General features: G+C 58.6%; 2 protein-coding genes across 3 annotated transcripts in view; both read left to right on the top strand.

Annotated features, from left to right (window-relative positions):
• Positions 1 to 346: 346 nt before the first annotated feature.
• On the top strand, positions 347 to 4,953 carry EXOSC2 (exosome component 2). Its single transcript, XM_068156015.1, is given in 10 exon segments — positions 347 to 376; positions 379 to 530; positions 620 to 721; positions 811 to 856; positions 1,093 to 1,182; positions 1,907 to 1,972; positions 2,132 to 2,200; positions 2,935 to 3,111; positions 3,291 to 3,419; positions 4,194 to 4,953. Coding segments are annotated over 10 exon segments (942 nt in total). The 3' UTR covers positions 4,275 to 4,953.
• A 6,525-nt stretch (positions 4,954 to 11,478) lies between these two features.
• Positions 11,479 to 23,868, top strand: part of ABL1 (ABL proto-oncogene 1, non-receptor tyrosine kinase) — an 80,312-nt gene continuing 67,922 nt past the window's right edge. The window contains exons 1-2 of one of the 2 annotated variants that reach the window (XM_068155991.1): positions 11,479 to 12,030; positions 12,252 to 12,501. In XM_068155991.1, the coding sequence (XP_068012092.1) occupies positions 12,366 to 12,501 (136 nt within the window). In that variant the 5' untranslated portion in view covers positions 11,479 to 12,030; positions 12,252 to 12,365. Of the gene's footprint in view, positions 12,031 to 12,248; positions 12,502 to 23,868 lie in introns of both variants that reach the window. The other variant, XM_068155990.1, reaches the window with a different exon arrangement.

Genomic DNA, 23,868 nt, shown 5'->3' with positions numbered 1-23,868 from the left:
GTCTGTGCACGCAGGTACCCCTAGAAATCGGGGGTGCTGCTTTCCTCCAGGGCAAGCAGCCCCGTTAGCTGCAGCGCTGCCCTTCAGCTGGGGATGGCCCAGGCTGGGCCCACGGGGGTCTGGTGCTGCCGTGGTGCAGCAGGGCTGGCTCCCAGGGACTGGCCCCGGCTGTGGGGGTCGCTGTCCCCGCTCAGACCGAGCGGGTGCAGCCACACTGCCCTCACTAAACGTGGCCCCCGGCTCACTTCACTGCCAGGAACCAAAATGGCTGCCCCGACACCACACCGCTGCCCCCACTCAATATGGCGGCGCCTGGGCTTCAGGCGCACTCTCGCCAGCAGTTAACATGGCGGGCGGAAGGCGCCTGTGGATGCGGTCGCCGCCGCCGCGCCGCTCGCGCTCAAGATGGCGGCGGTCAGCATGCGGCTGCCGGTGGCCCGCAAGCCGGCGAGGCCGAGCGCACCCCGGGGCGGCGAGAAGAACCTGGTGGCTCCGGGGGACACTATCACCACGGACACGGGCTACATGAGGTGAGGGCAGCGGCGGAAGGGAGGCGGCGCGGGGGGTCGCGGTGCGGCCGGCTTCCGGCTCTCTCCAGGCGGCCGCTCGCTCCCCGCAGGGGCCACGGCACCTACCTGGAGGAGGAGAAGCTGATCGCCTCGGTGGCCGGCGTCGTGGAGAGGGTGAACAAGCTGGTGTGCGTCAAAGCGCTGAAGACCAGGTGAGCGTGGCGGCCTCCTCCTCCTCGCAGCGAGTGGTGGAGCCTGAGGCGGTGGAAGCCTGATGGCTCCTTCTGCATCCCGCGCCCAGGTACAACGGCGAGGTGGGCGACATCGTGGTGGGGAGGATCACGGAGGTAAGGCTCGGCTTGTCCCGCTGTGCCGCCGAGGAGCGGGGTGGCTGCCGGGCGGCGCAGCCTCGGTGTGACCGGGGGCACGGCGGAGGTTCTGGTGCGGAGGGCATGGGGCTGGGGGTGGCTGCAGGGCTCCCGCTCTGCCCAGGGGCTGCTCCCCAGCCTCGGGGCTGCTCTCCAGCCTCGGGGCTGCTCTCCAGCCTCGGAGTGTACCTCAAGAGGTTGTTTTTCTCCTCCAGGTTCAGCAGAAGCGATGGAAAGTGGAAACAAATTCCAGGCTCGACTCAGTCCTGTTGCTGTCATCTATGAATTTACCTGGTGGGGAACTGGTGAGTGTGGACCAGGCAGAGCAGCAGCAGAGCCCTCTTGTCCTCAGCTTCCATGGCAGAAGATGAGGCCCTGGGAAGCTTCAGAGCCCTTCCCATGATTAGCAGCAGGGCAGTGGTGGGGGTGGTGAGTGGGTCTGTGGCACTCTGGTGTCTTTGGCTGTCAGCACCACTTGGACACAAAGATGTTGGTGAGCTAAAGGTGGGCTGGGCAGCCTGGTCCCTTCCAACCCAACCCATCCTGTGAATCATCATCATAGAACAGGTTGGGTGGAAGGGACTTTAATTAAAGATCATCCAGTTCCAGCCCCCTGCCAGGTGCTGGAGCACTTCCTTCTGGAGCAGCTTGCTCAAGGACTCCTCCGGCCTGCCTTTGGACACTTCCAGGCTGGGAGCCTCCACAGCTTCTCTGGGCAGCCTGAGAATCCAGCTTCTTCTAGTTTGAAGCTATCACCTCTCACCCTGTCACTCTCTGCCTTTCAAGCTTTGCTGTAGCCCCTTTCAAATCCTGGGAGGCTGCTCTAAGGTCTCCCTGGAGCCTTCCCTTCTCCAGGCTGAGCCCCAGCTCTCCCAGCCTGCCTTCATGGCTGAGCTGCTCCGTTCTGTGATTCTCCTCTGGTGACCTTGGTGTTTTGCAAGGCCTCTCAAGGTGCCCCTGCAAGGGAGGCACTGCTGATGCTTTCTCACTCTGAGCTGCACCTAACTGTTCCTGCCTGGTGCATTGCAGAGAAGGAGATCAGCAGAAGATGAGCTTGCGATGAGGGACTACCTGCAGGAAGGGGACCTCATCAGTGTATCCTTCCAGTGCTTGCACTCAGAGGAGCAGAGGGGCCTGGGGAGGGCAGGCAGCCCTCAGCCATCCTGGCTGGCAGGGGGAGCTCTCTGTGAGCAGCCAGCCATGTGTGGCACTGGGCAGCATTGGGCACTTTGCTTCCTTAAGTGGCACTGGCAGGCAGAGGTGCAGTCTGTGTTTTCTGACGGGGCTGTCTCGCTGCACACCCGCAGCCTGAAGTACGGCAAGGTGAGTTGGTCAGGAGCATGGGGCCGGATTCTGCTCCAGCTGATGGCACCAGGCTCTCTGGAGGGCTTTTGAGGACAAAAGCCATGGAGCAGAGCAGGTGTGCAGGGCAGGAGAAGCTCACCCCCTCCGTGGGAGCACCAAGAAGTTTCCCCAGAGCAGAGGGAGCTGCCCTGTGAGCTGCTTTCCTTGCCCACAGTTCCAGGGCAGTCCTGATTCAACCTTCATCACTCATCTTCTGCAGGCCAATGTCCCTGTGACTGGTTCCTGTCTCCAGGGCTCCATGTTAGGCTTTGCACAGCTGGTTTTGTGCATGGAAAGAAGGCAAAGGGCTGGTGGAGCACAGGCTGCAGTTTGGGATTATCAGAGCAAGGGAATTAGCTCTGAAAAGATGAAAGCCAAAGTGTGCTGCTTGCACAAAGGGTGAAGGACAGGGACTGGATTAGGAGGGGAAGTGTTCTGCTAAACTGGGCCTCCCCCCTGCTCCTTTTTCTGCAGGGCTGGGTGATGTGTGCTCCTTATTAACAGTCCTGCTAAGCACTTGAGTACTCTTCATCTTCAAAGGGCTGCACAGGCATTAGCTAATCCTCCCAGCACTGCCAGAGGCAGCAGGGTTTGTAGTCACTGTCTCACAGGAAAAGTTGCTAAGACTGCCTGGTTGCTGGCCCGGGAGGGGAGAGCGAGGCAGTGGCTTGGTGATGCCCACGGTGGCTGATGCTGAGTCCTGTGGTCCCCAGCTGGGCCAGGGGGTGCTCGTCCAGGTCTCGCCCTCCCTTGTGAAGCGCCAGAAGACTCACTTCCATGACCTGCCCTGTGGTGCCTCGGTGATCCTGGGCAACAATGGCTTCATCTGGATCTACCCAACAGCAGAGCAGAAGGACGAAGAGGCCGGGGGCTTCACCACCAACTTGGAGGTGAGGGGCGGGGGTATGAACCTTCTCCGGCCGGCCACGGCGTGTTGCTTGCATGGTCAGAGGCCTGTGCACAGCCTGGGGCTTCCCAGACTTGCTGCTGGGCTCAGGGCAAAGCTTTTTCATGCTGGGCTTGTGTTACTGCCCCGTGCAGTCACCCCTCTTGCTCTGCCCCTCCGCAGCCAGTTCCCCTGTCTGACCGGGAGGTGATCTCGCGGCTGCGCAACTGCGTCGTGGCTCTGGTCACTGAGAAGCTGATGCTGTTCGACACCAGCATCCTGTACTGCTATGAAGCATCCCTCCCTCATCAGGTACAGAACCACTGCTGCATCCCACCTGTGAGGAGGGGAGGGAAGGGCCCCATCCACTGCTGCTGCAGTGGGTGAGCCAGGTGGTGGGGCTGCTGCTTGGCTTTGCAGTGTCCTGCAGGAGGTGACAAGGTGAACTCCTCCCCTTCTGCACAAGTGGCCTTGCACGTTTTCAGGGCTGCTTTGAAGGGGGCTGCCTCTGGAAAAGTCCCAACTATGCCTACAGAAAGATAGTGCCCAGATTTGGGATGGTGTGAGGGCAGAGTGCACTTTGAGAGCAAAGGCAAATCCAAGTGCCAGGCACTGCACAGAGCCCAGCCCTCTGCCCTGCCCTGCTGGAGGACTCCCTCAGTTTGGCCTCTTGCTGTGCAGCTTCTCTCTCTGGTTTCCTGCCAGCTCTCTTCTCCTGAATGAGATCTGAATTGTCTTCTGCTTTCACTCACCTTGGCAGTGAAAGATCCCAGTGGATCCCAGCCTGCTCAGCTAGATGGAATGATTCTGTTTGAGTCATCTCTCCCCTTCCCACAGGCTGCTGTGGCCCTCAGGAGAGCTGAGGACCTGTCAGTAGCATCTCCTTTGATTTCTTGCAGTCCCTGTACAAGTTGCTGGCTGGCAAAGCTGACTTTGCCCTGGACCCTCTGCTGTGATCAGAGGATTGTGGTCATTCAAGATGAACTCCCTTGCTGCTCATTGTGGGGGGCTAGGGGCCTTGTCCCCACGGTGTGCAACGCTGCCAGTTGCACTCTGGTGCCAGTGTTCCCTTTCTTTCCACTCCAGATCAAGGACATTCTCAGACCAGAGGTGATGGAGGAGATCGTTCTGGAAACCCGACAGAGGCTGCTGGATGTGGAGGGCTAGGCCCAGCAGCAGTCCTCTGAAGTCCCAGCATGGCAGCTTTTGATTCTCAGTGTTACCTTTTCTTCCAGTGTTCTGGTCCCTAACCTCCATCCCACGCTTCAGAAGCCACCAAAGTTCCCCATTCTAACTCCCAGGAGCCCTCCTGGGCCCTTGCAGGACAACAGCATTCAGTAGGCCTTAGGAACAGCAAAGAGCCTTTGAGTGCAGCAGCCTCAACAGTTGGTTCCTGCCCTGTATGAGGGTGCAGAGGCAACTGGGACACTTCCCTCAGCAGCTGTTGCTGTGTCTGGTGCCCCTGGACTTTGTGCAGAGCACTGGGGAGCAGGGTATGTCTTTTGTGACCTCTCTCTGTCCCCAGAGGCTTTTCCTTGCTGGCCAGTCAGGCCTCTGGGTCTTTCCCTCCTTGAGACTGCAGGTCACAGGTAGAAGGCTTTAAGAGGACAGAGGTAACCACACTCCTGTTACCCCATTTTGGGTCTGGCTGTTCATGGTTTCAGAGCCTTATGGCAGGAGGTTGGCTGTGGCTGATGTGGCTGTCTCCAGGGGCCTTGGGTGAGCTGTGTGCATCCTGCTGGTCCCCTTGGGGTTTTTTATGCCTGATGTGGGGAGCTCCTCCTCTGAGGAGGCTCCAGGGCTGTTTCCTGTTAAAGATTTTACATGTCAATAAATGTTTGGAACAGATCAGCCAGTCAGCAGTGTGCTGCATTAGCTTGGCCTTCTCCAGGATGAGCTGGGGCTGGCTTGAGAGCTGGGGCTGGCCCAGGGTTCCTGGTGCCAGGACACTCAGAGTGGTTGCAGTGTTCCCTTAGCTCCTCTTCAGCTGGTGCTCCTCATCCCAGTCAAGCAGGACTTGACCTTCCTGTGTCAGCAGACCTCATGCAGCAGTGAGTCACACAGCAGCTGTGCTGGGAGGTGCCCAGCATGAGCTGGTGAGGGCCCTCAGGGCAGTGGTTGGAGCTGGGGATGCTGAGTCCATCCCCTGTGTGCAGAAGGGCTGAGGGAGTTTCCTTGGAGCATCCTCTGAGCCCTGGTGCCCTGCTGGAGCTTCCAGAGTTCTCTTTCTTGTGTTTGTGTCCTCCTGGAGCTGCTTGCACCAGGCTGCTGTGATTCTGCAGGAGGGTGACAAAGCAAAGTGTCCCCAAATCTGCCTCCAGCCTTGCAGAGTCTCTTGCTTGCCCCAGGCAAAAGGACAAATTCTTGGCTCCATCTTTCGCAGGGAGCTGGAGCTAAGCCTTCCCTGCTCAGCCCTGCACAGGGCACTAGGTGGCAGCTCCTGCTCGTGGCTCTGGTGCTTTCCTCGCCGGCAGCTCTGCCTCCCTGCCCTGCCAGACAGCCACTGGACGTCTGCCACTGCTGCTGCCACCCCAGTACTGGGGCAGCATGGAGCTCAGGGGCTGAGGACAAGCAAGGACATGGCAAATGCCTTCTGCTGTGGCACAGCTCAGACTTCTGCCTCTGTAAATGAGTAGTTAGCTTCCTGCAGGTGTTTCATCATAGAGGCACAGAATGGTTTGGGTTGGAAGGGACCTTAGAGGTCAGCCAATTCCAACCCCAAGCCACAGGCAGGGACACCTCCCACCAGCCCAGCTTGCTCAAGGCCTCATCCAGCCTGGCCTGGAACACCTCCAGGGAGGGGGCATTGAGAGCTGGGTCATGCTCATAGGTCCCAGGCATGAGCTGTCAGACCTGCAGTGCCAGGTTCCCATAACACAGCTCCTGGGAAGAGGCTGCTGCTGGCTGCAGGAGGCTGTGTGGGCTGCACAGCTCAGCTCTGACATTTCCTCCCCCCTCCCTTTTCACTCTCCCCTCTTTTCCTCTTTCCTTGTTCTCTCCACAGCAGTCTTTAACCATGCTCTATTTCCAGGCCTCTTAAGCTGTCCCTCTCTCCCCACTGGGAACCCTTTTGGACTATTTATGCTCAACAAGTGAGCATCCAACCTAAAAAGCAATGAGCTCAGGATCTGGACTGCTCCAGCTGTGAGCTTCCTGCCTGCTGCAGCACTCCTGGGCCTTTGGCCTTGGGGCTGTGTCAAACTGGGGCAGTCTGTGCCTCATCCAGTCCCCTGCCACTGCTGGTTTTCAGCCCGAGGAGCCCAGCAGCAGCTGCAGGGTTTGGTGGTGGATCCTTGCTGCTGGGGGGGGGCTGTGGAGGCCCTGGAGCTTTGCTGCCTGGCCACGAGGGGTCAATGCTGCTCTTTGCTCCTTCTGCTGGTGGCTTGCCAAGCCCAGACCTCGGTGCTGCAGCAGGGCTCCAGCGAGGGCATTGCAGGCAGCTCCTGCAGCCCATCCAGCACAGCTTGGCCAGCCAGCAGCCGACAGGAGATGAGCTTGGCAGACTCGAGAGGGAGAAGCTTCCTGAGCCCTTTCCAAGGTGTCAGAGAGGCAGCAGAAGCTGTTGAGTGGGGCTCAGTCCCTGTGACTTTTCACTCTCTTGACAAATGCTGAGGGCCACCAGAGCTCATCCATCTGGAAAGCAACTGGGTGTGCTGCTGGGGTCAGGGGTTCCAGCTGGAGAGCCTTCAGGTATCACTGTTCAGTCATGGCACACAACTAAGGAGTCAGGCAGGGGCTGGGGAGGCTCTGGCTTGCTGGGGAGTTATGGGGCTGGGGTCCCTTTCCCATAGGCAGGTCTGAATGGGAGTGGGGGTGGGCTAAGTGAAAAATGCCTTTGAAGACTGCTTTGGGTGGGAAGGGACCTTTAAAGCTCATCCAGTCCAACCCCCTGCAGCCAGCAGGGACATCCCCAGCTGCAGCAGGCTGCTCACAGCCCCAACCAACCTGCCCTGGGGTGTTTCCAGGGATGAGGCATCTCCCTCCTCTCTGGGCACCCTGGGCTGGTGTTTCACCACCCTCAGTGTAAATAAATTCTTCCTTCTCTCCAGTCTAAATCTCCCTCTTGGAGTCTAAACCACCTCCCACTTGTCCTGTCCTAACAGAGCCTGCTAAAAACACTGTCCCCACCTTCTTGGGGGGTGTAAGGAAGGACTCCAGCCAAGACAGTGTCCTCTTGAAACAGCCTGTGGGATTTTGCTAGGCCACTTTTAAGCAGGAAAGGTGAAGAGGAAGGCACAGTGGCTTCTGTGGGGTAAGAGCAGCACCACAGCTGAAAAGCAGGGTGGGGGAAAGAAAAACCCCAAACCAGTGAGTGTTAGTTTTGATGTGGGGAACTAAAATGCTCAGGTAGGCCCTGGACCAGCTTAGGCCAGCCTGGCTTGGGGCATGGTTTGGGTCAGCAGTGTCTGCCAGCGTGGAGCCTGTTTGCTGCAGGGTTTAGTTGATTAGGTGGTGGTGGATGATAGGTTGGGCATGATGATCTTGAAGGGCTCTTCCAACCTGCTCTGCTCCCCTTCTCTTCCCCCTTCTTCTTCTCTTCCCCCTTCTTCTTCTCTTCCCCCTTCTTCTTCTCTTCCCCCTTCTTCTTCTCTTCCCCCTTCTTCTCCTCTTCCCCCTTCTTCTCCTCTTCCCCCTTCTTCTTCTCTTCCCCCTTCTTCTTCTCTTCCCCCTTCTTCTTCTCTTCCCCCTTCTTCTTCTCTTCCCCCTTCTTCTTCTCTTCCCCCTTCTTCTTCTCTTCCCCCTTCTTCTTCTCTTCCCCCTTCTTCTTCTCTTCCCCCTTCTTCTTCTCTTCCCCCTTCTTCTTCTCTTCCCCCTTCTTCTTCTCTTCCCCCTTCTTCTTCTCTTCCCCCTTCTTCTTCTCTTCCCCCTTCTTCTTCTCTTCCCCCTTCTTCTTCTCTTCCCCCTTCTTCTTCTCTTCCCCCTTCTTCTTCTCTTCCCCCTTCTTCTTCTCTTCCCCCTTCTTCTTCTCTTCCCCCTTCAGCCCCTGCCTGTGCTGCTTGCTCCAGGGTTCCCACATGGCACAGAACCGCTGGAGAGCGGAGCTCCTCCTGGCTGGCGAGCAGAGGATCCCTCATCCGGAGGGAGAATTTCCCTCTTCCTCGGTGGCAGTGTTTGATTCATGGACTCCTAAGGAAGCGTGGCAAGCCTCCCTCTGCTCCCAGCAATAAGCAGTGGGATTTCCAATCTGTGCTAATGGGTTATTAATCCAATTACTGCTGCTGCTCGCTGGGCGCTCGCCCGCACGCCGCGCGCTTCGGGCAGGTTATTAATAGAGAGCTCTGGGCGGGCTCTGGAAGGTGCTGAAACCCCAGCGAGGCTGCAGGCAGGCTGGAAGTGCTCCTCTCAGGTTCCTGAGGGTTGCTAATGGATGTGCTGAGGGTTATTGTTTGGTGAAGAGGTTGAAGCTTTAGTAGATCGTTAGGGAGGGAAACACAGTATCATGGAATCATAGAATCAGTCAGGGTTGGAAGGGACCACAAGGATCAGCCAGTTCCAACCCCCCTGCCATGGGCAGGGACACCCCACACTAGATCAACCTGGCCAGAGCCTCAGCCAGCCTGGGCTTAAACACCTCCAGGGACAGGGCCTCAACCACCTCCCTGGACAACCCATTCCAGGGCTTCACCACTCTCATGGGGAAGAACTTCCTCCTCACCTCCAGCCTGAATCTCCCCACCTCCAGCTTCATTCCATTCCCCCTAGTCCTAGCACTGCCTGAGATCCTGAGAAGTCCCTCCCCAGCCTTCTTGTAGCCCCCTTCAGATACTGGAAGGCCACAATTAGGTCACCTCTGAGCCTTCTCTAGACTGAACAGCCTCAATATCACAGCAGCTTTTTCCTTGGGTGGAACAACCCACAGGGCATCACAGAATGCCAGCTTGGAAGGGACCCCAGGGAGCAGCTGCTCCAAGCTGCTGCAATCCACTGGGTTGAAGGCAAACAGCAACTCAGTCTTGAAGTGTCTTTGGTGACATGCATGGGATGGACCCAACTGAACAGTTTGTAGGGGGTTAACAATTTATTCTGCATTCACACCATCCTCTCCTCTCTGACCTCACTGGGCAGCTTCAGTTTGTTAGCATGACACAGAGAGGGGTAGGGGACAGAAAATGCAACACCCTTCAGGAAGGAACAGAGGGCAGAGACCTTGCCCTGATGTTTGGGAATGAGCAGCTGGCCCTTCTGCCTCTGCACAGCCCCACATTCACTGCTCTGGGAAACGCTTTGGAGCAGCTGCCGAGTGGAAGGAGGTGAGGCTGGGGGCTGCTGAGTGGAAGGAGGTGAGGTTGGGGGCTGCTGAGTGGAAGGAGGTGAGGTTGGGGGCTGGTGAGTGGAAGGAGGTGAGGTTGGGGGGTGCTGAGTGGAAGGAGGTGAGGTTGGGGGGTGCTGAGTGGAAGGAGGTGAGGCTGGGGGCTGCTGAGTGGAAGGAGGTGAGGTTGGGGGGTGCTGAGTGGAAGGAGGTGAGGTTGGGGGGTGCTGAGTGGAAGGAGGTGAGGTTGGGGGCTGGTGAGTGGAAGGAGGTGAGGCTGGGGGCTGCTGAGTGGAAGGGAGGTTGGGGGCTGCTGAGTGGAAGGGAGGTTGGGGGCTGCTGAGTGGAAGGGAGGTTGGGGGCTGCTGAGTGGAAGGAGGTGAGGCTGGGGGGTGCTGAGTGGAAGGGAGGTTGGGGGCTGGTGAGTGGAAGGAGGTGAGGCTGGGGGGTGCTGAGTGGAAGGGAGGCTGGGGGCTGGTGAGTGGAAGGAGGTGAGGCTGGGGGGTGCTGAGTGGAAGGGAGGTTGGGGGCTGCTGAGTGGAAGCAGGCTGGGGAGGGCTGGCAAAGAACCTGCCCCCACTGTGTTGCTTACACAGCAACAGAATAAATCACAGACTGGTTTGGGTTGGAAGGGGCCCCCATGGTCATCCAGCTCCAACCCTCCTGCCACAGCCAGGGACACCTCCCACCAGCCCAGGCTGCTCAAGGCCTCATCCAACCTGGCCTTGAACACCTCCAGGGAGGAGGCAGCCACAGCCTCCCTGGAAAACCTGTTCCAGTGTCTCCCCCCCCAGTACCTGCCTGCAGGAGCAGCCTGGCCCAGCAGCAGCGGAGGACCTCGTGGTGCTGCTGGTGGAAGGTGAGCAGTGTGCATCTGCTGGGGACCTTGACTGTGGCACAGGAGCCGTGGAGCGTGTTTGGATTTGCCACAAGGGAGGAGTCAGGACAAACAAGCTGCTCTGTGTCCAGATGGTTACCCTGAGCAGGAGGCTGCTGCACAGAATGGTGTTTGTGTGTTCTCTGGTCCTGTGAGGGGAGCAACCACAGACCTTTGACCAAAGCACCCTGACCTCAAGCTGCTGCCTCAAGCCTCTTCTATTCCCAAGGAGAACTGCAGGACCTATGAGAGACTGTCCTCAGAGTCACTGTCTGTGCTCTTTAGCTCAGGGCACCACACTGCTGGCTGAAACGTTTCTGGGGGGGGTTTCATGTCATCTTTGTACCAAATGCTGCATGGAAGTAGCTCAATGAAAGCTTTCCAGTGGCATCCATTGGCCTCTGTGGCTGCTTTGGGGCTCAAGCTTTGGACATGCTCTGAGAGCACTCATGAGGACCTGCAGTCCTTTGTGCCAGCAGGGTGACTGATGCCAGACTGGGGGCAGCCAGACAGGCTCTCTCCTCCCTTGCCCGGGGTCCGGGGCTGGCCAGGGACACCACGGGTGGTGTCTGCAGCTGCCTTGGGCGAGCTCTTCAGAGCAAGAGGGAACCAGCCCGGGCGGCCCTTGCACAGGTGTGAGGAGCCCGAGCTGAGCCCCCTGGGCCCTGGGCTCGCTCTTGCCAGTGCTGTGACAGCAGCCACCCCCCCTTCCACCTGCCCGCTCCACCACCTCCCCTTCCCTGCTCTCCATCTCCTCCTCTCCCCCCGGGCCCCCCCGTGCCCCCTCCCGGCTTGACCCCGCACCACCTCTGCGCCCCTCGGCCTCCCGCTGCCCCCAGCCGGCTCGGTCCCCGCTTGCCCTCCCCGGAGGCCTAACCCCCCAGGACGCCGTTGCCCCGGGCCGGTCCCCGTCATGGCGGCGGGCGCGGGGCCGGGGCGGGCGGCGGCGGGGCCGGGGCTGGCGGGGGCGGCGGAGGGGGAGGGGCCGGAAGGGGCCGTGCCGCCCGCCCCGCCGGCCGGGGACGGGGCCGCGCCGCGCCGGGGGTTCCGGGAGCCCGCTCGCCGCCCCCCGCCCCTCTGGCCGCGCAGCGCGGGTGCCCCCGGCGGCCGCCCCCGGGCTGCCCTGCGCTCCCGCCGGCGCGCTCCCGCCGGCGCGCTCCCGGGGCGTGCCCCGCCGCCCCAAGCCCGGCCCCCCGCGCGCGTCCTGCCGGGCCGGGCTCGGCCCCGCCGCTCGCCCGGGCCTGCCCCGCGGGGATGCGGCCGCCCCGCTCCCCTCCCCCTCGCCTCTGCTGCCTGCCGTGCCGGAACCGGCCCCCCGGAGCGCGGCCCGCGCCTCGCACCGCGGCCCCGGCGGCGGGCTGCGCCTGAGGCGGGCGGCGGGACGGCCACCTGCGCCGGCACGGCGGCTCCAGCGGTGCGGCTTCGACGCCAGCATGGCCGCCCCGGCCCGGCCGGGCTGGCTCGGCGTGCGGCGGAGCTAGCGGCGGGGCGGCCGGCCCCGGCCCTGCGGTGCGAGCGGGCGAGGCTTGAGGCCCCCCGGCCCCTTCCCTCGCCCCCGCCGGCGTGCGGAGCCTGCCCAGAGCCCAGAGCGTCGCCTTCCGAGCTGCCATGGTTCCGGTGTGCTTCGTCCTGCCGGACCGCAGCCGCACTTGAAGCCCAATACGTGGCTCTTTGGCCTTCGCTAACCCAATGCTATGCAAAAGAAAAGGAGGAAAAAAAAGAGGAAACCTTGAGCCTGGCCGCGGTGGGAATGGCTGTGCCCTGCCCGGGGTGAGCCCACGTGTGGTTTCTTGCAGGTGAGACGAATTCTCCTTCAGCCGGTGGAAGACAAACTGCGTGTGGCCGCCTGGGACCTGGATAGCGCTCGGTCGTTCCTGAGCGGTTGGGACTTTTACTTGTTTTGGGTTTGCTTTATTGCCTAAAGTCACCCGAGGAGCCTTGTCGTCGTCGTCAGGAGTGTTGGAGGAACCTGTGCTTGTCTTAATTCTTCACCTCAAGTGACTTTATCTCGCAGCAGCCTGCCCGCCTGAAGGACGTGCTCCTCCAAAGCTCCTGCTCAGCCTGGAAGATCAGGGACCACAGGCTTCATCCGAAACTTCTCGTCCTGGGAGAGGCTGCCCAGAGTTGCTTTATGGGGCAGCAGCCTGGAAAAGTTCTTGGGGACCAAAGGAGGCCAAGTCTGCCTGCCCTGCACTTCATCAAGGGAGCAGGGAAGAAGGAGTCATCGAGGCATGGAGGCCCGCACTGCAATGTCTTCGTGGAGCACGGTAAGAGAGAGGTCTCTGTTGGTGCTTTTTGCGGGTGGGTGGTGCTGAGCTGGATGAAATATGGATTTGCTCGAGGGTATTGCTTCCTGGGACTCTTCTTTCCCTCTTGCTGCTTAGTACAGGTCTGTGGATGTTGAAGAAGAAAATAGTTAGCTTGGGTCCAACTGCTTGGAGCCTGGGCAGAGGTTGTTGTACAGCTGGATGCAAACTACGAGGAAGTGACTTTAATCTGGCACAAGTTTGTGACCTCACCTTTGGATGTGTGAAGTTTAAAGCCTGGGAAAGCGTTCCACCCGTTCTGAGTGGTCTGCTTCACACCTGAGGGTGATGCTCTGCTCAGGGACAAGTGTTCTTCTTTGAAGCCTTTACCAAAGGGGGCTCTGATACTCTGTGGGAAAAAAACCCTCAAGAGGCTTCCTTTGGAGAGTTTGTGGATGCTGCTGTTGGGAAAAGTGGTTGGAATAAAGCAGTTTCCTCTTAATTGGCTTCGTGCATTTACAGCACTTTTGGTTAGTGGTTTCTCCTGGCTGGTTAAACCTTCATCTCCTGCTGTGCTGGATTGAAGTGCTTGAGGCTAAAAGTGGCCGAGTCAGGGGTACAGCAACCCTGTCACTTGCTGGGTGTCTGCAAGTTAAGAGGGGACTGAGAATCCCAGGGAAGAAGGCAGATGAAAAGCTGAGCAGGACTCAGAGGTAGGCTTTGGAGCAGCTGAGCGGGATTCGGAGGTAGGCTTGGAGCAGCTGAGAGGGACTCGGAGGTAGGCTTGGAGCAGCTGAGCGGGACTCGGAGGTAGGCTTGGAGCAGCTGAGCGGGACTCGGAGGTAGGCTTGGAGCAGCTGAGCGGGACTCGGAGGTAGGCTTGGAGCAGCTGAGTGGGACTCGGAGGTAGGCTTGGAGCAGCTGAGCGGGACTCGGAGGTAGGCTTGGAGCAGCTGAGTGGGACTCGGAGGTAGGCTTGGAGCAGCTGAGAGGGACTCGGAGGTAGGCTTGGAGCAGCTGAGTGGGACTCGGAGGTAGGCTTGGAGCAGCTGAGCGGGACTCGGAGGTAGGCTTTGGAGCAGCTGAGTGGGACTCGGAGGTAGGCTTGGAGCAGCTGAGTGGGACTCGGAGGTAGGCTTGGAGCAGCTGAGTGGGACTCATAGGTAGGCTTTAGAGCAGCTGAGTGGGACTCGGAGGTAGGCTTTGGAGCAGCTGAGTGGGACTCGGAGGTAGGCTTGGAGCAGCTGAGTGGGACTCGGAGGTAGGCTTGGAGCAGCTGAGCGGGACTCGGAGGTAGGCTTGGAGCAGCTGAGCGGGACTCGGAGGTAGGCTTTGGAGCAGCTGAGCGGGACTCGGAGGTAGGCTTGGAGCAGCTGAGTGGGACTCGGAGGTAGGCTTGGAGCAGCTGAGCGGGACTTGGAGGTTTTTGCTGAAATTTTCTGGAGCAATCCTTGCTTTTGCTGAATGCTCTGTGAAACTTTAGTCTTCCTGGAGAGGGCATCCTGCTGGCCACTGCCTGTGGCTGCAGAGTGGGGTTCTGACAAAGCTGCCTCAACAGTTTTGTCCTCTGGAGGAAGTTTATCTGTGAACACAGGCTGCATCAGTAATTTCCCTGTAACTAGAGGCTGCAGTGTTTGCTGCCTCTGAGGGCACAGAGTAGCTGCTGGAGGAGTTTTGATTCAGTTTCACTGGAGCTGGGCTGGCTTTCAGACTTGCCCTCTGTTTCTGGAAGGGCCCAGGGAACTCTGTGCAGTGCTCAGCAGAGCCCCAGCTCCTGTGTGGCTGTTGCTGTGCTGCAGGAGTGGTTTGAGTTCCACCCATGTTACTTGCTTTAATTTCTCCCCTCTCCGTGTTTGTGCACTGAGGAAGCTGAAGGTGATAAAGGGAAGGTCAGAGGCTGCAAAGGGCTCCTTTGGTTCTCTGCTGATAAACTTGCTGCTGGATTTTTCCAACCCCTGCTGCGAGTCTCGCTGCGGCCGCTCCTCCACCCCCGGCTGGGTCGCTGCTGTCTCTACTTTGGTCAGGGTTTCAAGGTCAGCTGAGATACAATGAGAACATGAAGCGGGAGCAGGGCAGCCTCCTGCCTACCTTTGGTGTTGTGATGTAGCAGAAGAGGCAGGAATGCTGCTTTTTGATCATCTAACAGGCGCAGGCAGATGGCAACTTCTTGCTAGCACGGCCTGGGGTCAGAAGATCCCAGCCCTTCTGCAGGGAGAAATAGCAGCTCTGATGTCCACAGACCATCTGTCCACAGAGACCTGCCTGACTCGGCTTGGGAAAGGAGAAACTTGAAAGGGGACATGGAGGGCAGGACATCTGTGAGGAGAGCTGCAAAGGATCAGCCTGGCTTCCCCACACCAGGAAGAGTTTCCTCCCTTGAGTGTGTGAGCTGGGGCTGTGAAGGAGAGGCAGCAGAAGGCTGCACCACTGCTGGTGGTTCTGCTCTGCTTTCAGTTTGGGTTGCTCCTGCCCTGAGACACTGGAAAAGCAGAGGGGACAGGGCTGGCTTGGGGAAGTTCCTCATCTCCCTCCTTTTTAACTGACAGTTTGCCCATGCAGTACAGAGCCTCACATGCTTCAGTGGGCAGAACAGTACTGACTGTGTTGAGGCTTGGGTGTATTGATTGATGAGGAGCTCACCAGGAGCTGGCAGTGTGCTCAGGCAGCCCAGAAGGCAACCATGACCTGGGCTGCAGCCAGAGGAGTGTGGGCAGCAGGGTAAGAGTGGGGATTCTGCCCCTTGACTCTGCTCTTGCTGAGACCTCACCTCCAACACTGCCTCCAGTTCTGGTGTCCCCAGCAGGAGAAGGACTCAGAGCTGCTGGAGAGAGGCCAGAGGAGGCCACAAGGATGATCCAAGGGCTGGAGCAGCTCTGCAGGCTGAGGGAGCTGGGGGTGCTCAGCCTGGAGAGGAGAAGGTGCTGGGAGTGGGACGTGATCAAGCACACAAATGTGCAGCTGGGGCAGTGTGGCTCTCCTGGGGTGGTTGTGTTTCAGTAGAGCTGTTTCATGACCCTGTTCCAGTGGCACCGCTACCTGCTGAGTTCTGCTGAGGCTCATTCAGGTTTCAGAGCACTGAGTTGCCTCAGTGGTGTTGAGCCTTAGCTAAAGGGTGTAGTGCATGCCACCAGATGCTAACAGGGTAAGGCAAAACAGCTTCCAAGGAAGTAATCCCACTTCTCAGGCCTGCACTCAGCAGCACTCAAAGCATCCAGAGGCTTCTGAAAAGCAGGGAGGCAACTGGCCAGGAATTGACTCTGCTGGTGGTCAAATGGGCTGTGAGAATAATGCAGAAAGGCTCTAAATTTGCTCCTGAGTTGACAATGGAGGAGTGCAGTCGGGGGGGAGGGAAATAATCTATGGGCAAGTTTTGGGTGGCTGTCTTTGTGCTGCTGCTTTCCCCACTAAGGGGGTTTGAGAGGCTGGAGTTCGTGCTGGGGTGGTTACCCTGGGCAGCAGAGGAGCCCTTGGTGGGATCTTAGAGGTTCCATCCTGACACAGATGACTCCAAGCTCTTGCATTGTTTGCAAGCTTTACATTGAGAGGCAGCCTAGAGGCCACGTTTGCCTCTCCCCCTGTGCTGCTCTGGGCTGACAAATGGCTCTCTGGTTGCTGCTTTCTGGGGACATGCAGCTGAGAGGAAAGCTGCAGTGGGCCAGACTCTGTCAGTCATGCTGGAGCTCACACCTTGGGCCTTCCCAGAGCATTAATCTCAGCAGAACTCCAACTTGTGAACAGAAAGCTCTGTTCCTGCAGGGCTCAGCTCCGAGCCCAGTGTTGGCAGCACTTCACTGGGGGGATCAGCAAGCCCCATGCCCTCTCCTGCTGCCTTGGGTAGGTGCTGCTGTGCTGAATGATGAGCAGGCTCCCTGGAGCACCTCAGGAGAGCAGCACCCCCATGCAGAAGCAGCCCCTGAAGGCTTGGGAGAAGTCAATTCTAATCAGCACACCCGGGGTGCTGAGGCAGAGGATTGATGCTGGGATAGCTCTGGAGTGAGGTGGTGGAGTTGGTCCACAGCTTTGAGTTCCACTGACTGCTGTGGTGCTGCTGGCTCAGCAGCAGTGTTCTGAGGGGTGGAATCCTGAGCAGGGTCTCCACCTGGGTGAGCTGAAGGGCTGAGATTTACAGATCCTCTCTACTGTGTAGATTGTAACTGGGAATGGGAACCATCCTCCCATGGCCACCTTGGGGGGGCCTGGGTGTGGCTTTTGATTTGACCATGCACAAGGATGGTAAATAAATATCTTGAAGTGGAAGTCTGTGAAATGATCCAGAGGAGTGTGGCCAGCAGGGCAAGAGAGGAGATTCTGCCTCTCTGCTCTGGAGAGACCCCCCCTCCAATTCTGCATCCAGTTCTGGTGTCCCCAGCATAAGGTATTTGAAGACAGCTCTCAGGGCCCCCTGGAGCCTTCTCTTCTCCAGGCTGCACACCCCCCACCCCCCCAGCTCCCTCAGCCTGTGCTCAGGGCAGAGCTGCTCCAGCCCTGGGAGCATCTCTGTGGCCTCCTCTGGCCTCACTTCCCCAGCTCTGTGTCCTCCTGCTGGGGACACCGGGACTGGAGGCAGCATTTGAGGTGGGGTCTCAGCAGAGCAGAGTGAGCACAAGAGATGTGCAGATTCATAGAGTGGTTGGGGTTGGAAGGGACCTTGAAGATGCACCTGCTGCCAGCTCCCTTGCAGCAGTGCTGGTGGAGCAGCAGTGCTGGTGGAGCAGCAGTGCTGGTGGAGCAGCAGTGCTGGTGGAGCAGCAGTGCTGGTGGAGCAGCAGTGCTGGTGGAGCAGCACCTCTGCTGGCAGCCTGCTGCTGCTCCTCAGCTCTGTGCAGTGCTGACTGCCTGCAGCCCGGGGAGGGAAAGGCCGAGCTCCAGGAAGCTTTGTTGGTGTGTTTGTGCTGAGGGAAATGGTAGCCACCACCCTGTGGCTTTGGAAGCTGCTCTGATCAGCTGGGGGCTCCAGAGCAGGTGGTGATCAAGCACTAGCAGAGGGTCTTGTGGTCGTTGTGCTTCCTCCTTCTCCCACACTGTGCAGTGCTCAGCTGCCCCTGCCTGGGGATGACTGAAGTGAGATTCCCTCCACGTGAGAGCTGCTCCTGTAAGCCCAGGTGGTTACAGAGCCTGCATCTATCCCTTCCCCTTGTTCCTCAGGGCTTTCTTACTTCTCCACCCCTGCTTCACCACCTGCAAAACCCAAGAGCTGGAAGTGCTTTGCCACTCCTGACTCTGCTCCAGGCCTGGGCCGGTGTCGTTAGCCTCGGCCTAATTGGAGGGGATTTCCTTCAGCAGCTCAGCTCTGCACTCTGGACTGAGGAAACTTCCTTCCTCCTTGGGCTGCAGACTTGGCAGCTCCCAAACTTTAATTTCCATCTCTATTAGGAGAGGCTTATCCCCAGCTTTTGAGATCATTGCTTCTGTATCCAACTTCAATATGCTTTGCTATTAGCCTGGTTAATGCTGACATCTGCTGCACACCACATGCAGATCTGTGTTTATTGCCTCCTCCTGTAGCTCTTTTCATCACACAAAGCCTCTTGCTGTATTCCTCCCTGCTCCATTTACCAAATACCAGTAGGTTTTGCTAAGAAGCTCCTCCACAAAACTCCCATCTAGGGTTGGAAGTTGTTAGGCAAGAGACCCAAGGCTTGCTAAACTGCTTTTCAGTGTGCTGAGGTGGAAGGTGGTGATGATGGAGAGAGGCTAATCCTTGTCCTGGGCACAGGCAGCTCTGTTTTGTGCACTAATCTCTGTGTTTAAGCAGTTCATCTCCTTGAGGATGAAGAGGTGGTGGCTGCTCATGCTTTCATTAATAGGTTGTGCTGGTTCTGCATTTTTATTTAGGGGTTTTAATAAGAAGGCTGTGTGAGGAGAGCAGGACAGGGAGGCCAGAGGAAGCTGCAGGGGATTAGAAGGGAGATCACTGCTCACAAGTGATCCTCTGAGCCAGCATTGCCCAGCAAACTCCCAGAGCCTTCAACTGGAGAGTTTCAATCTGAAGTTTGAAAGAGAGGAGCTGGCAGAGTCCCACTGCTGAGAGCTGGGAGTCCTGAGGTTTATCCCATCCCTCTGATGGCCTCTGTGGCCCTTGGCAGCTCATGAAGGTGCAGGAAGGTGCAAGTGGCCTTGGGAACTCTTGCCCTGTTAGCTGTCATGTTAGGGTGAGGATGCTCAGCTGCTTTGCCCCCCCAGATTTGGCTGCAGCTCCATCCACCTGCCCTGCTGGGGGGGTGGGCACTGGGGGTGTTGTCAGGTCTCATCTCTTCCTGTGGCACCAAATGTTCTGGCTGTGTCCACCCAGGCTGGGGGCAGTGTTCAGGATCCCCCAGTCCTGCTGCAGTGCTTGCTGCAGGTGGGCTTTGCTGTCCTGTTCCATGGCAGGGGAGGGGGCTGCCTGCAGCCTGCAGTGCCTGTTGCTGGCTGGATAAAGAGCACCAATGTCCTCACTGCCACTGCAGACCTCCTGGGCCATTCCTGGGAGAAGCAGTGAAGTCTCCTTACAAAAAGCTCTGTTGTGGCCCTCAGAAGTCCATTGCTGCAGGACTGTGCAGAGCAGCTTCAGCAGAGGCCAGAGTGACTCTTCTTGGTTTGCTTCTGCTGACTCTTACCCTGCTCTGTGCTGACTGAAGGCCACAGAACAGCTCAGGTTGGAAGGGACCTCGGAGCTCATCTACTCCAGGGACACCTCTCCACCAGCCCAGGCTGCCCAGGGCCTCATCCAGCCTGGCAGGAGGCAGCCACAGCCTCCCTGGGCAGCCTGTTCTCTTGCTGGGGTTGGGTGGAAGGTTTGGCCTCGACCTTGGGAGGCCCTTTCCAACCCTGCTGCCTGTGTGATTAGCTCCTCACTGTGTCCCTGCAGGCTGTGCAGAGCCTGGGCCTGCTCTGCCATGGGGAGAGGGCTGCTAATTCCTCCTGTGAGTGAGGAGCCTGCCTGGTGGCTGTGGTGTCATCCCCAGGCTCTGCTGTTGCCTAATGAATAGCATTTCACAGAGATTATTAATCATTAAGGCTTTGGTTTCCTTGTGTGCAGTGAGGAATCAATACTGCCAGGTGCTGCCTGCCTTCAGCAGCCTCTCAGCCATCAGTGCCACTTCTCTGAGGCCTGCTGCATTTATCTTCCAGACTGACTTCAGTCCCTACTTTATTCCTGCCACATCCACTCAGGACTGCTCCTGTGCCTTTCCAGGGCCTGAGCTGTGCCCAGGCTGCCTCTCCCTAAGCTCAGCCTTTGAAGTGCTGTCTGATCAGCAGCAAATCCTCTCTGCTCCAAGTCTCTCCTTTAAAGCTCAGGAAACACTGCAAGGCTGAATCTTGTTCTGCTCTGCTTTTCACTCCACATTTGCATCACAGAGGGAGTGGTGGGCTTGGAAGCCAGGGAGAATGTGTGATGGAGGCAAGAGGGAAGGAGATGCTCTGCTGAGGGCCTGGCTTTGGGGTGGCAAAGCTTGCTGAGGGACAGGATTCCCCCTCTGCTGCCCTGCTGTTTGCTCCCTGCCCATCTCTGCTGGAAGTGCAGGGGGGCCTGGGCACACTCCCTGTGGTTCTCATCACACTGATGCTGGCTGGGGGGAAACTGCACTTCGTCTCCACATCCAGAACTTCCCAGCACCTCCCTGGCCTCAGCAGGGTGCTGCACCCCTGGTGCAAGTGATGGCTTCTCCATGGCCTGCTTTCCTGTGGTGTGTTCCCAGGATGAGCAATGCTGCTGGGCCCTGCCAGGGGCTGCATGTGGCTGGGAGGGGACTCAGGACATGGATGCTGTAAATGAGAAGTTGTTTGGGCTTTCAGCTCTAGGGACAGGGAGCTGCTGGAGTGGGGCCAGAGGAGGCCACAAAATGGTCAGAGGCTGCAGAACCTCCCTGTGGGGACAGGCTGGGAGAGCTGGGGCTGTGCAGCCTGGAGAAGGCTCCAGGGAGACCTCAGAGCTGCATTTCAGTGTCTGTAAGGGGAGCTGCAGGCAGGCTGGGCAAGGGCTGCTCAGAGGGGGCTGTGGGGACAGGATGAGGAGCAAAGGTTTGGAACTGGAGCAGGGCAGAGGTAGGTTGGGCACCAGGAGGAAGCTCTGCACAGGGAGGGTGAGACACTGGCACAGGCTGCCCGGGGAGGTGGTTGGGGCTCTGTCCCTGCAGACATCCAGGCTCAGCCTGGCTGTGTCCCTGGGCAGCCTGCTCTGGCTGGAGCTGTCCCTGCAGGGGGCTGGACAGGATGGCCTTGGAGGCTCCCTTGCAACCCAGGGCATCTGAAAGGTTGCAGCTCCGTTTTCAGAGCCCTGTTTGGGTGCTGTCTCGTTGAAGGTGACTCTGAGGGGCTCCTTCCTGAGCGCTGAGTTTGCTCAGGTGCTGGCATGACCCCGGGGGGTTAGCCCCAGGCCCTGAGCTCCCTGCTGGCCTCTCGGCAGTGCCTTTGGCTGATCTCTGCATAGCCAGGCTGGAGCAGCTCCCAGTGTCGTTTGCCGCAGCGGCCACGAGGTGTCTGCTGTGGGGCTGTGAGGAGCTGTGAGGAGCTGTGAGGAGCTGCTCAGAGCCCTCCCTGCAGCGGCAGGGGCTTGGGGACGGGCAGGGGCTGATGGCAAGGACCAGGGTCTGCTGTGGGGCTGTGAGGAGCTGCTCAGAGCCCTCCCTGCGGCAGCAGGGGCTTGGGGATGGGCAGGGGCTGATGGCAAGGACCAGGGTCTGCTGTGGGGCTGTGAGGAGCTGCTCAGAGCCTTCCCTGCGGCAGCAGGGGCTTGGGGATGGGCAGGGGCTGATGGCAAGGACCAGGGTCTGCTGTGGGGCTGTGAGGAGCTGTGAGGATCCCTCCCTGCAGCAGCAGGGGCTTGGGGACGGGCAGGGGCTGATGGCAAGGACCAGGGTCTGCTGTGGGGCTGTGAGGAGCTGCTCAGAGCCCTCCCTGCAGCAGCAGGGGCTTGGGGACGGGCAGGGGCTATGGCAAGGACCAGGGTCTGCTGTGAGGAGCTGTGAGGAGCTGCTCAGAGCCCTCCCTGCGGCAGGGGCTTGGGGACGGGCAGGGGCTATGGCAAGGACCAGGGTCTGCTGTGGGGCTGTGAGGAGCTGCTCAGAGCTCTCCCTGCAGCAGCAGGGGCCTGGGGATGGGCAGGGGCTGATGGCAAGGACCAGGGTCAGAAGTGACAGCCGTGGATGTCGGGAATAGAGGCTGTCAAATCCTCTTAGTGGCTCTTGGAGGCCGCAGTCTCTCTGAGCTGGCTTGCTGGTGGCAGCAGGAGGCTGGGAGGTGAGCTTTGCTTTTGCTGCTAATGGGAAGCTCTTGCTCCCTGCCCTCCAGGCTCCGTCTCAGCCCACCCTTAATGTTCTAAACCAACAGAAGAGGCTCTCAGGGCTGTGTTCCTTTTCACTTAGTGCTGCCTTCTGCCTTTGAGCTTCTGCCTCTACCTCTTCTGTTATGTCACACTGACTTCTTAAGGTCCAGTTCTGGTGTCCCCAGCACCAAAGGGTCACAGAGCTGCTGGGTGAGGCCAGAGGAGGCCACAAAGATGCTCCCAGGGCTGGAGCAGCTCTGCTGTGAGCACAGGCTGAGGGAGCTGGGGGTGCTCAGCCTGGAGAAGGCTCCAGGGGGGACCTCAGAGCTGCCTTCTGAGAGCTGAAGGGATCCTGCAGGAAGGCTGCAGAGAGACTTTTACTGAGGGGGTCTGAGCCAGTCCCAGGGGGAATGGTTTGGAGCTGAGGCAGAGCAGGGTCAGAGTGGAGCTGAGGAAGAAGTTCAGCAGGAGGGAGCTGAGGCTCTGGCCCAGGCTGCCCAGGGAGGCTGTGGCTGCCTCCTGCCTGGGGGTGTTCAAGGTTTGGATGAGGCCTTGAGCAGCTGAGCCTGGTTGGGAGGTGTCCCTGGGCAGGGTTAGGGTTGGAGCAGAGGAGCTCTGAGCTCCTTCCAGCCTGAGCCATCCTGGGATTTTAATCCTTTTTAAATCTTAAGCTGTGGTCCTCTCAGTTTATGAATGCATGGACTGCTTTGGGTTGGGAGGGACTTAACCCAAACTAACTGATTCCCTGCATCCCCACCCAGCATTTCTGAACAGGCTGAGGTCTTGGGGAGGATGCTGAGGGAGGAGCTGTGCCCAGTATTCCTGTCTGTCAATATCTGGAGGGTGGGTGCCCAGCAGAGGCTGCCAGGCTCTCTTCAGTGGTGCTCTGTGATAGGGTAAGGGGCAACAACTGCAGGAGGCTCCACCTCACCATGAGGAAAAGCTGCTGGAGCCCAGAGAGGTGGTGGAGCCTCCTCTGGAGAGTGCAGCCCCACCTGGCTGCATCCCTGGGTGCTCCTGCTTTGCAGGGGGGTTGGCCTCACTCCCTGGAGGTCCCTTCCACCCCTTCCACGCTGTGCTGCAGCCTGTTGGAGTGCTGACACAGCGGGTGTCCTCTGACTGTCAGCATCGCCAGCAGGGAGCTCAGGGGGGAGTGGAGCTCCCAGCAGGTCCTCCCAGCGCCCCCCAGAGCTGAGCTGGGAGCCAGAGCTGAGCTGGGATCCAGAGCTGAGCTGGGAGCCAGCCCTGCTCTCTTGGAGCCGAATCTCTTTGGGGGTGGGAGAGTTTTGCAGGGGTGAGGATGATTTAGTGCACCTAGCAAAACAGTTTCAGCTCTGACTGCCCCATGCCCGAGTGGATTTTTATTACTCTTTATTAGGCCTAAGCTCCCTTCACATCCTCTGTAAATCTGACAACACCTAATGTTCATTTCAAAGGAGCATTCTCCTCCAGCCAGAATCACTGCCACAGCCATTAGAGCTTTTGTTGTCTGCCTGCACCTCATGTTTGCAAATAACTCAGGGAAGCTTGAGTGAAAAACCTTGAATTAATGCCAGGCTGTTATTTCTTCTTTAAACATCTCTGACTTGATGGCTGAGGAGATGCATTTTGAGTTCTGTGCAATCAAACCTTCTGTTAAGGCTGCTGATGGATTGCACTCAATGTGTTTGCTGTATACATTTGTTATTTCTTTCCCCCCCCCTTCCCCTTGCAAAATGTGGCAGAGATTTAATACAAAATAGATGTCCTTTACTGGAAATGAACTTGGAGGGAAGACAAAGCTCTTCCCATCGTGTGAGGCTGTGGAGCCCCATCTGGGAGCTGCAAAAGGCTTTGGGTTGTCTCTTGTGCCTAGGCAGAGCCTCCCAGGCTGAGGTCTGGGTGCTCTCCTGGGCCAGGTGTGAAGCAGGAATGGAGGTGATCACAGGAGGCAGAGTGAGTGGTGCTCAGCCCTTCACATCCCACATCACTGAGGGGGGCAAAGAAAAAACCCTGCTGGGGAAGCTGCAGCGTGATCAGAGCTGGCTGCCAGAGGTGCTGGGGCAGGCTGGGGGTGTTCTGCAGTGCTCACCAAGTACAGCTTGCTGAGGGCTTCTAGGAGCTCATCCCAGGGCTGCCACAGTGATGGCTCTGGAGAGGGC

Source organism: Melanerpes formicivorus, unplaced genomic scaffold (genome assembly GCF_026170545.1).
Source record: "Melanerpes formicivorus ecotype bairdi unplaced genomic scaffold, bMelFor1.0.p_v2 SCAF_33, whole genome shotgun sequence".
Taxonomy (NCBI): Eukaryota; Metazoa; Chordata; class Aves; order Piciformes; family Picidae; genus Melanerpes; species Melanerpes formicivorus.
Note: the sequence above shows the minus strand (reverse complement) of the source record. Positions and strands in the feature narration are given on the sequence as shown.